Source organism: Rhynchophorus ferrugineus, unplaced genomic scaffold (assembly GCF_030347505.1).
Source record: "Rhynchophorus ferrugineus isolate W39M unplaced genomic scaffold, kcgeb_rfMv2 rfM1, whole genome shotgun sequence".
NCBI lineage: Eukaryota > Metazoa > Arthropoda > Insecta > Coleoptera > Curculionidae > Rhynchophorus > Rhynchophorus ferrugineus.
Window position 1 is genome coordinate 43,573,195 of NW_027472580.1, and position 12,468 is coordinate 43,585,662.

The following is a 12,468-nucleotide window of genomic DNA, read 5'->3' on the forward strand; positions in this document are numbered from 1 at the left end:
ATCGATAAGTATTGATTTGAAGATAACACTGTAATTGCTGATGTTTGTTAATCATTTCGAAAATTCCATAATTTATCTTATCATGTTTCTATACACACAATTTTTGACTCTCTAGTTATATATATATATATATATATATATATATATATATATATATATATATATATATATATATATATATATATATTATAAGAGATAATGGATAACTAGAGAGTCAAAAATTGTGTGTATTCATTTCAATTGAATTCGTTTCAATTGTTAATTTGATTTAATTTGATATTTTAAATTTATCTAGTTATTGTAACCTACAATTTAGCTGTACAATAACGTAAATCTAAATATAGATCTAGGAGGACGCACCAGCCCTATCTTAGTCCCTAATAATGTTTATGTATTAACACTGCTGTTTTTCTATTAAATGCACCCTACTACGCTACACTATACAAGATCAAATGGTTTGATTATTTTGAGTATGTGTCCTGTTCTGGTGTTATCCAAGAGTTGTATTACTTCGACATGAGAATGGAGTCTCTCCTCATGTCTCCTTGCGATTCTCTTAATTTCGTTAGTAACAGTCTGTATTCGAAGGTCTCTGGACTTTGTTCTGGAAAACTTGTATTGCATTTATATTACTTTTCGTCCAGCATCCCCATAATGGCTTGTATAATAATAATGCATTATGGTGATTTTATTCCAATTAACCAATACATTTTCCTATCACATAGGTAGAGTGGGTAAAGCATAGATCCCAATACACTTCCTTGTGGTACACCTGCTTTAGTTTCTTTTATTGTAGAGTAGGCTCCCTCTTATTTAACTTTAAACATTCTGGCTGTAATGTAAGATTTTACTAATTCTTTACTTAGGATGAAGGCCGTCATGCCATACCTTACCAAAGGCTTGTGCTACGAATAATATAACTGCATATACCTTTTTACTTTCATACGCTTAGTATTTTCGTAATCGTATTTCATACGATTAAGTAATCCTTAATCAGATCGTTTCGAATCGCACAAAATGTAAGATCTTTCGCACTATCTCAATCTCCCATATATGGTAAAGTTCCACAACGCCGAGGTCTATATTTTGCCCGTTTAATGAGAATAGAAAGTTTAATATACTCACCATTGGAATCGGACCAACATTCCAAAAAAGGAGGTATCGTATTAAAGGTTGTAACAGATGTAGTAAGTCGATAAACGAACTATTTAATATAATATACATCAGTCAATTTGTATAAGCCAATCATATGTGTACTGGCATACCCGTTTTTCTAAGATGAGTTGGAAAAAGTGGACACCTTCAACTTATTCTCATATGGACATTTGGTTTAGTGTGGGTAGTTAAAAAACAAACCTCAATAAAGGGGTATTTATTTCCGCTACGACTTTTGCGTTTGGTCCACATTTCGCTTTTTATGGTTATCATGCACGTATCATGACGTGCCCGTCCAATAATACATCTAATGCACGTCATCAAAATATATAACGTCATTACATCGCAATATTTATTTTTCTTTCTTTTATTTATTATTATATATTATTTATTATCAAATTTGATTTTTAGTTTACAACGCTGCTGGGTTTACAACCTATAATTATTATTGCTAATTTTTTAAAGAATTTAGCAGACATTAGGCAACATGGCTCACTATTACCAATCCAAATTTTATAGACTGATGCGGTTACATGCATTCTATCTCTTTTTATCTAAGATAAAATGTTAACGAAAAATTCTTTCCGAACACATTTTAACACACATTATATTTTAACATTGCAAATTTCAAGTTATAGTCGAAAATATTCGGCAAGAGGATTGATACACAATTACTTTTTAACTTAAATATGTAGTCTATTTTTTCTACGTATTTTAAAAACATTAAAATTCACTAAAATACTCACTGTTTATAATGGAAATCAATTTATATTTATATTTATATCAAAAGTTACATTAACTTTCACTTATATGAGCAATTTTAGCAATATATAGCGACGGTTTCCTCGTTTTTATAACATTTAACAGCGTTATCCTCGACTGCATTGTTTGAGCTTCCGTTTCAGCTACATAATGAGTTTAGAGCACCGTCAACAGGGGTCGCTGCCCCCGGTGTTATTGAGTTCCCATCACTTAGCGGTGGGTGTGGACAACACGCGCTAGGGTGTGCCCATCGAAACTACCCACAAATTATTTTAATACCTACTCTCAAGTTTCATATATCCAAGCTTTGTGTACATTAAATCTGACAGTTCGTCAGTATTCGTAAATCATTCAATAATATCAACTTTTAAAATGCGCAAAAAATAACAGAAATTACATCCGAATCTCTTTAGTAATATATCAATAATATAGTTGTTAAATAACAGAAAACCCTACAAGAGATTATATCAGAGGCTAGCATGTATTTTGGTGGTTTTTTTTCGGTTTAAAAAAGGTAATTATTGAGCAAAATTGGTAAAATATATATTGAACAATTATCTACATTTTTCCCATTGGTCTGGAAATATTTTGCATTTCTTCATCTATGCTGCATCAACTCATCAGAAGTGGTATCCTTTCGATTATTTTTTTTCGCTTTAAAAAGGTATTTATTGAGAAAAATTGGTAGAATATATTAATAATCAATTTACATTTTTCCCCATCTTTCTGGCAATATTTTGCATTTATTGTAAGTTTCAAAATTAATTGACTATCCTAATGTTTTGAACTGTTTCTGATATTCTTTATTTCTATATAATTTTGTTTCGATTAAGTTCATAAGTTATGTTATAAATCTTAAATGTCAAATGTAATATTAATAATTTCATATTTTTATTCGAAGTTAAAATTATAGAGCATTAAAATTAAAATTATCTTGCATTTCACAGATGTCATAGATCTTTAACAGTTGTACTGTGAGCTAAAATGTATTCCTATCAAATGTTCAAAAAAGCAAGAATCAATAGAGCAAGGAAAATTAATATGTATATTAGTGTTGCGTATAATATTTTAATAATCAATATATCGCTTATTTCTGTTATATTAAAATATCATTATATTATTCCAACGACCAGAAAAAAGAAACAAAAGAAGAAAATGCCTCTATGATTTGTTCTACCATAATCGATCCTAATCGATACTATTTCGATTGTTTAACTCCTATCCAATACTCTTAGGAGAAATATATTTAGGGATTATTTGAATATATTTTTTCTTTAACCCACTATTTAATTATGTTCAATTATTATTAATTCAAAGCAGTCTATTATCAACAACTATAATGCATTTTACTATCCAACCAATGGATTGAGGAACGTTTAAAATCTAGTAGGCGTGATATTGATAGATCAAGGTAACCGTTTAAAAATAAGCTTATATTGTGGTTTAACTATAAGAACTAAAAAAGGCTCACTTTTACGTTTGATAATACTAAGGAAATTATTCCCCACATTTGAGTAAATTGATTAAATAATATTTATTCTTTATAAAATCTATATTAGAGTATGCTAACATTTGAAATGTATAACAAACGTCTTTAATAAACACGTCAACAACATTCTTTGATGGGCGCCGTCGGGCTAAAAGAGGTCATACAAAAATCCAATATGAGATGTTGATATATTTTTTACATGTCCATTTATATATTAGATTGATTGTATAGAAAATTGAGTTTAGACAACTTGAAAACTTAATAGTCTGTGACCAAAGGAATTAATTTACTATCCTTATCAGCGGTATTGTTTAATTAAAACAATTTATTGCCATTAATATCTCACTAATATTAATGTTTTACTAATTTATTGTGCAATGGATTTTTATATAATACATTTCTTGGAAGATGCCATAAATATCAAATTTATATTGAAATAAGAGACGATCTTCTAAATAATATTACTTGAACGACAATCAATACACTTTTATTCCTTGAAAATTTAACACTTACTAGTAAAAACATTAAAAAATCTATATGTGGAAAAACATGGTAAATAGCATATTGCAAGATAAATATAAGTTCTTGAATCGGTAAGGGATGATAAAAATCAAAGCGCCCTTGAACAACGCAAGAAGCAGCCTTTACAAATAAATGTTAAGGCACCCGCAGCCTTTACAAATAGATGTTAAGGTTTTTTGTAATTTCGAAACTTTATTCAGAAAAATTACAAATTGGGTCTTACATGCCTATTTCGCTGCTACCTGCGGTATCAAAATAATAACAAAGTCAAAGAAACTGCTGTATAATATATTAAATCGTTTATAAAAATACCAGGTTTCCAGTTTGGATTTCGAAATCATCACACAGCGACCAAGTGCACAGAGTAACAGCTGTCGAAAAGGCTGCTAATCTCGGTATCCGTCTCGATGGTAGGTTAATTTGGAAACATCATGTTAGACAAAAAGCAGAGCATATCAGGCGTAAAATCAAGCAACTGTTAATCGGAAGATACTCTCAACTTAACCTAAAATCAAAGAGCTTGGTTTTCAGCCAATCATAAAGCCAATTTGAACCTATGAGGTTGCACTAAAACATCAATCAAACCAACTAGTAATCCAACGTTGCCAATACAAAGTTCTGCGATTAATTACCAATGCTTACCGCTATGTATCCGAATAGCTGCACTGTGAGTTCAAAATAAAATGGATTCAAGAAGTGATCCAAGATTTCACTTTAAAACATGAAATAAATTAAAGCAACGTGAAATCAAAAGATTGGAGAGAGACAAACCACACGAATTTTGTATATTGTATTAGTGTTATTCTTAAGTAGTTTAGTTTTATTTTAATTTTGGAAATACATACTGATGTATTAATCCCGTACTCGCTTTGCTTGTGTATAAATGCAAGTACAACAGAACAGTAGTAATAAATTAATTTGTAAACTAAGATTATACTAAACATATCTAATATAATTATTAAAAAAATAGGTATTGTCCATCGTTAACTGAGACTTTAATCCATCTCTCAGGCGATACACGGTTTCGATGTTGAAGTAATTTCTCGCCTTTTAGGGCGATTCAAGAATCGAACCAATTTTGCCTCCATCTTAAAAAGTGAGGAGTTATTCGGCGAAGCCATGAATGAACTCACAAGACAAGTAACAGTTTAAAGGAGCAATGCATGCAGAATACATTAGATGGGGTAGGGCATATAAGTAATTCTATATAGATTTTTACGGATTTTGCAACGATGTGACCAATTCAAAATTGTATCATTACATTTACTGCATCTTAAGCATATCAGTTTTCAATTCCATAGCTCCCATAATAATTTTGTTCGCGTCTCTAAACTACTTGTTTGACTTTGACTTGATCAGAAAAAAAGGCAAAAAAAAAAATGTTGTCTTGACACTTGCCAATTTATTCAATATGAATTTTAAAAGTATACTATTTTTCATTAATTCACTGAGGGCATCTCCTTTAGAGACTGATTTTCGCACACAATTAAACAAGATAATTCTAACAAATGAATAAGAGAATTTATACTAATTAAATAAACAAATAATCATGAGTAGAAGCAGTACCTCCTTTCTTGGTGCAAATAAATAAATGTAGAAAAAATAAATAAAAATAATACTAACAGGATTATACACAGTCATTAGAACACTGATTTCCAATTGATCGGACAAAACTAATAGAGATTTTGAATCTATTCCATTATCATGACATTATAATGGACCTGCTTTACAGATCTATTTTTTTATAGACATACTCTGGCCTTTTCTGCGTCGTCGTCAATCCTTACAAGAAATTACCCATCTACACAGAGAAAATTATGGAACGATACAAAGGAATCAAAAGACACGAAGTACCACCGCACGTCTTTGCCATAACCGACACTGCCTATAGATCTATGCTGCAAGGTAAAATTGCAATAATGTTAATTTGACATGTTTTAGATTTTCACTGTTTAAATATTTACTCGTTTTGACCATTAGTGTAATATCAATAATAAATTACTATATATTAGAACGGATAATATAGAATATATATTAACTAGGTGAGAATTATTCTTACCAACATATAATTGTAGAAAAATGTATAGAGAAGGCTCACACATCAACTTTCAAGTAAATGGGTTCAGTAGAATTTGAGATATATCAACCGTCTCGATAAAAGTAATTCTGAGAAAAAGCCGTTTAAAGTTTAATTTTAGATTCCTCGTCACTAGAACAGCTATATCTCGGAAAATAATTCAAATTTTGAAAAATCCTCTTAAGAGTATATTTTTAAAGGGTTTTTAACTTTTAAGGTGTGAAAAAATTTTTTTCAAATTTCTATATTAAAAAGTTAAGTTAATGGTAAAGTTTGCCCATAGAATTTTTTTAAAGCTTTCCAATAGTCCATTGAAAATATTAAATAACATCTGACAATATTAAGTGTCCCTTCTTACAACACTTATTTAGCTTTATTATAACCATGAATTTACTATTTCAGTAGCTCGGCCCATCAATATACATTTAATCACTAAATGAAAAATATAAAAGTGAACTTACAGATATTATAATTGTTAAGTATTCTATTAACGCTACTTATCTGTCTTTATCGAAGTTGGAAGTGACAATTACGTGACGTGAGTGACGTTATCCGCTGTTTCAAAATGAATGATCGATCAATCGAACATACAAACTGAATGATTGGAAAAATAAATATCGAACAAATAACATATGCATTAAATTTAGAAATATCTTCATATATATTTGGTGCGGCATTTATTGCATGAGAACGCGTTAGCTCAATGATTGGCATCCGTGGCACTTTTTAGGTATCCCACTATTAAAATTTCGTCATATTCGCTTGATTTTGTAACAGTTGGGGCTTTTGCCCCAACTTTGTCCCGCTACCATTTTGATTGCGAACCATCTTGGTTATGTGACCTTTAGATAAGTTTCGCTTTAACCATTGTGTTGTGTAGACGTCCAAATTTTATTATTGATAAATATATGCCATAAGAACGAGCAGAAATAGTGACAATATTTATTGAAAATAATCATTCCATTATGGCCACTCAGCGGAAATTGCGTCAAAAATATCCTAATCGTCCAGTGCCTCACGAAATCACAATTTATCATTTCCATGCGAATTTTCGACAGTACGGTTCGACAGTCGACAGGTCTCATTATGGAAGTCAACGAGCGTCTCGTAGCGTTGAAAATGTAGCTCTCATGCGCGATAATGTTGCAGAGTCTCCAGAAACATGAATTCGGAGACGTGGTTCCCAGTTATACATTTCACGCAGTTTAAGGCGAATTTTGAAAACTGATTTGAAAATGTTCCCGTACAAAATTCTATTAGTCTAAAAATTGGTACCAAGAGATCCTGATCAACGAGTTGGGTACACCGATGTAATCCCAAGGCTGTCTGGTGAAATTGATGATTTTTTCGCCTAAATTAATAATGAGCGATGAAGCCCATTTTCTTCTCAGTGGTCACGTTAATAAACAGAACAGTCGGTTTTGGGGAACACACAATCCTCAATTAACTCATGAACATCATTGGTCCATATTTTTCTGAAAATGACGTGAAAATGAAGGTGTTGCAGTTACTATTACTGCTGAATTACCAAGAAATGATTCGAAATTTTCTTGTGCCTGAAATGGAACAGCAAGGACTAGAGGACAGGTTTCAGCAAGATGGGGCCACAGCATACACAGCTCGTTCAACAATTCAATTATTGAATGACATTTTTCCACGAACACTAATTTCGCGATTTAGCATGGCCAGCCAGATCTCCGAATTTAACAGCATCAGACTTTTTCTTATGGGGTTTTTTAAAATCAAAAGTTTATGTGAATAAGCCGCAAACGGCAATTCAGCATCTTAAAGACAATATTCGTCACGAGTTACAAATAGATTTTTTTATTAGAGTAACTGGTACAATGTATTGTATTCAAAGTATTGTCCCTATATCCATAAGTCATCGTAAACGACTACTGAATAAGGGTTAGAACTTTCCATTTAAAGATATGCGTGCAGATTTTAAGTAATACTGCAATATACCTCGAAACATTCTCATATTAATTTAAGAAATTCAATGTATAATATTTATGTATATTCTATGTTAATCTCCGTTGATGATTTGGTTCACCATTTTGTTGTCTTCGACGACAAATTCGTCATTCGTTAAGTTTTTAAGTCACTTTTAACAAGTTGTTTCACTTAAATGACCTTTACTTGTCTGAAAATTCGAAAGGAAAAAAATTATATAACGTTTTAATCAGAAAATTTTACATTGCTTAACTGGTGACGCCTTTTTTTTTGGTTGAACATAATAGATTTTTCTATACACCTAATATATGCAAAAAAATATAATATAAATTTATGTTTTTAATATTCCTTCTCAGAAAGTACTTAAACCATAAAGCGTAGTATTTCAAAAATATTTACATCTTAGTAGGAACCTACTACACATGTTCTAATTCTCATAGAAAAATATCTTTACAATTTCAAAATCAGGTTACCAATCTTTATAGTAACGTACAATAACTATATAAAGTTTTAAACTAAACAAATATCAGTTATACATTAAACCAGTTCAGATAATCTATAATATAATAAATATTATTTGACAGTATTTTATATAAGATATCTGTATTTTATCCATTTTAGTATATTAGAAATATGTAATTACTTTTATTTTAATCCTCAGAATTAAGGGTCTTTTTAATTTTAAAAATTAAAAATGCAAATTCTGATGCCTCAAAATTGTATTGAAAATTAATAGACACTTAATATTTTGAGCCTAATTTCCAAATCCCCAAAATATGATATTTGAACACGTGATAAAACATGATGGTCTTTTGTTATAACAATATGTATCTTCTTTGAAACACTGCCAATCAATGACCCATGACTATATTGCATTTTATTAAACATCAACTGATCAATTGGCTCTATTTAGTTAGTGAGCGATCTTTATATTTGATTAAAGTTGTAATAACAATGTTTCACAGCGACGTAGTATAAGGTTTTATTACCAAAAGCTAATATTATATTACCAATATTGATTAAATTGTTAAAATATTTATACAAAAATCTTATCATCCACTTACATTTTTTTTTATTTCTCTGGTACAACTTTTCAACCTGTATTAGGTGTTGAATTATATCGTATTATTGTCAAAATTTCGACGACTAATATGTTGCTATTTGTTTTTGCAGAACGAGAAGATCAGTCAATTTTATGTACTGGAGAGTCAGGTGCAGGAAAAACAGAAAATACGAAAAAAGTAATCCAATATTTGGCATATGTTGCTGCTTCAAAGTCGCCAAAAGGATCAGGAGCGGTGAGTAGCTAAATTAATACATTGGCGTTGATATGCGAAAAATAATTGGGCCAATTTACATAGAGAAACCTAAAATAAAATTACCTCTTCTGCTCGCTTGAATGTTGCTATCTCAATCATCAGTCTGTTCGAATGATCATTGCCGACCTATCATAACCACTATCTTTAAAACATTCACTATTAGCTCTACAGGGAAGGAATAATACATCTACTATCAATAATTTATTTGTTCTAAACTAAAAATATACAACCAATTATTTTTCGATCATCCTATCATGTAAATATCTATCTCTTACAGATATATACTTGTGCCTTTTACATCTGTTCTAATATATATTTTTCTCTTTATTTGCATGTTTTCCTTTTGGGTGGCTTTTACAGCAAAAAGACCTTATTGTAAGTAAACTTAGGTTAATAGCTAGATATAGTTTAGTTTATAGGTCACATCAAATATTTTTGCACGCTATTTTAGTGGAAGATAAAAATCAACAGAATTACTATATTCATATAAGATACAAAAACTTGAATTTTTACTCTTTTGAACTTTCAATCTCTTAATATATCCTTTCTCTATTTATTATCATGCTGTTTGAAAATACCATTAACATTTTTTAATAAATTCAATTACATTCATATTACTTGTATATGAGTTGTGAGATAATATTGTTTTGTAAATTATCATTAGTCACTAGTCATTTTGGAATCGTATGAATACCACTGACAGATAAGCTGATGAAGTATTGATTGGAAAATCCATATCTCTTTTTAATCTATTCAAGAGTCAAACCCTTTTCCAGGCATAATATATTTTTTTTTAAATCTGCTATAGGATCACGGATCTTGGTTTTCGCTCGATTCATTCTCTTTTATTGCTCAGCTCCATTGCATTATCTCATACAATTTTGTTTGGTTTGGGCAACTCATAACTATACACAGTTGATCTCAGTAAATAAAGAGATTTCAACAAGTTTTCTGCTTTGTATGTATGTACAAAAAAAAAACATTCTTCAATTTCTTGTGTTTTTCATTTGGCAAGAAATTTCGGATTAACGACAACTTTAACACTAAATTTGTGAATAAATAAAAAGGTATAAATTAGTAAGTGGTGTGGAATTTCTTTCTATATATATATATATATATATATATATATATATATATATTTTTTAATAGATTCCTTGTTCAGTTTCCCAGTAGCTTGAAATATTTCAGCTTTTACTTATTACCTTTAAATGGGATAACATAATTACACTAAGCATTGTAGGGTCCACCAAGATGTTTATGGTATTAGTCTCACATCTGTTAGTACCTACTATGTCGCAGTCTCTTCTTTCAGATGGGTGGTCTTGGTATAAAGCTAGCTGGTTCTGCGAAGTGTATATTGAACTATATTCTCTATAAAACAACTATTCAGGAAGTACAATTCATGTCCTAAAACTAAATTCAGTAGACAACTATTTTTGTTGACAGACCGTTGATTCATTAAAAACCAATTATTTGGGGGTATCTCAAGTGAAATAGTAAAAAGCTTTGGCAAATGATTCAAATATCAACAATCATGAAGTCAGAAAAAATATAGCAGTATTTTCTAATGTCAAATTGATGTTTGTTTTATATTAGTAAACGCAAAATATAAATAAATAAATCAAAAGTAAAATGATCATATGAATAAGGAATAGCTACAAATGTATTTATTTGATAATAAAAAAAACAATAGTAATGATATTTCCTATACATTTTTAAATGTTACAAAAACGCTTCAATGGCCGTAGTCAAAGTTCTAGAAATTGTAATGATAGAAAATATACGATTGTGTAAAATTAGATACTAGTGAACTCTAACTAGATGCATAGAAAAATTAGATTGAATTTAATCCCATGATGCCACTATTTTAAGTCATTTTTCCTTATTTTTACATGCGGTCTTAATGGTAGAGTCCGACCAGGGAGTTCTCGGTACGTACGTTATATCGTCATCATAACGTTTTTGGTTTTCGGTATTTTATAATGTAGTTCATCATCCAGCTTGTTTGTGTTTTCTGGATAATTGTCAGTTAAATTTCCATGATTCTTCTTGTCAACCCCGTTTTACATTTTCTTAAGAAAATTCAAACAAAATTTCATCTTAACAATGGTAACATTAACCTAATGATTCTCATCGAGTTGAAATATTGATAATAACCAACATTGCCACTAATTAGATTTTATTTTGCGCTTTAATTTTGTAGTAAATGTCAATATAGTAGAAAACTCACAATATTAAATGTTTTCCTATAGGGTGGGTTGGAACAGCAACTTCTTCAGGCAAATCCAATATTGGAAGCTTTTGGAAATGCCAAAACTATTAAGAACGATAACTCATCAAGATTCGTAAGTATAACGTTTTTTAAATGTATCATAATTTAATTAAATGTTTTTTATTTACTAGGGAAAATTCATTAGGATCAACTTCGATGCCTCAGGTTATATAGCTGGTGCTAATATTGAGACTTACCTATTAGAAAAATCTCGTGCCATAAGACAAGCCAAGTTCGAAAGAACATTCCATATATTTTATCAACTTTTAGCTGGTGCATCTAATGAACAAAAGAGTGAGTATAGTTTTATTAAAATTGTTGATAAAATGTATTATGCATTAAATATTAAACATGTTTCTTGAAAATAAATATTTCAAGAATGTTTGATCAAATACTTTTGTTTATAAAAAATCATATGAAAGTTTTAATAGTATTGGAAAGAACCTTCAAAATCATAACATCTAACAATCAATATTTACCCAATTTACAAAATAAGTTAATAAATTAATGAATTGAAATTTGTTTGAAATTATTTAAAAACCATATTTGACTTGATTCCTGCTAAATTATAATTCCATAATATTTTAATGAATCATTTGCTGAAGACAGTCATTATGGTAGGAGATATCTCCGCCTACAGCGTTAGAAAAACTAGTAGTCTATAAGATCCAGCAATGAACTAGAGGCTGGAAAATATAGCTTAATAGCGTGAAATATGACAATGCCTATTTTGCATTGCGGCAAAGAAACAAAATCCTAATTATATTAGTTGAAAGATGTACATTTCGTCGAGTAGAATCACCGCTACACCTCGGCATCCATCTCAGTACATGAGGCAAGAGATGCAACATGCCCAGTCTTAGCAACAGTTTAATATAGATAGATGAAAGCCGCTCTGTCAGATTGAAGTTCTCTCATT

At 30.1% G+C, this 12,468-nt stretch overlaps 1 protein-coding gene across 5 annotated transcripts in view; it reads left to right on the plus strand.

Annotated features, from left to right (window-relative positions):
* Window positions 1–12,468, plus strand: part of zip (myosin heavy chain 10) — a 56,338-nt gene that overhangs the window by 33,873 nt on the left and 9,997 nt on the right. For 3 of the 5 annotated variants that reach the window (XM_076419484.1, XM_076419480.1, XM_076419482.1), the window contains exons 2-7: window positions 5,677–5,833; window positions 9,132–9,256; window positions 9,638–9,652; window positions 11,188–11,208; window positions 11,530–11,622; window positions 11,681–11,843. In XM_076419484.1, coding sequence (XP_076275599.1) covers window positions 5,677–5,833; window positions 9,132–9,256; window positions 9,638–9,652; window positions 11,188–11,208; window positions 11,530–11,622; window positions 11,681–11,843 — 574 coding nt within the window. The remainder of the gene's footprint in view (window positions 1–5,676; window positions 5,834–9,131; window positions 9,257–9,637; window positions 9,653–11,187; window positions 11,209–11,529; window positions 11,623–11,680; window positions 11,844–12,468) is intronic. The other 2 variants (XM_076419481.1, XM_076419483.1) reach the window with 1 other exon arrangement.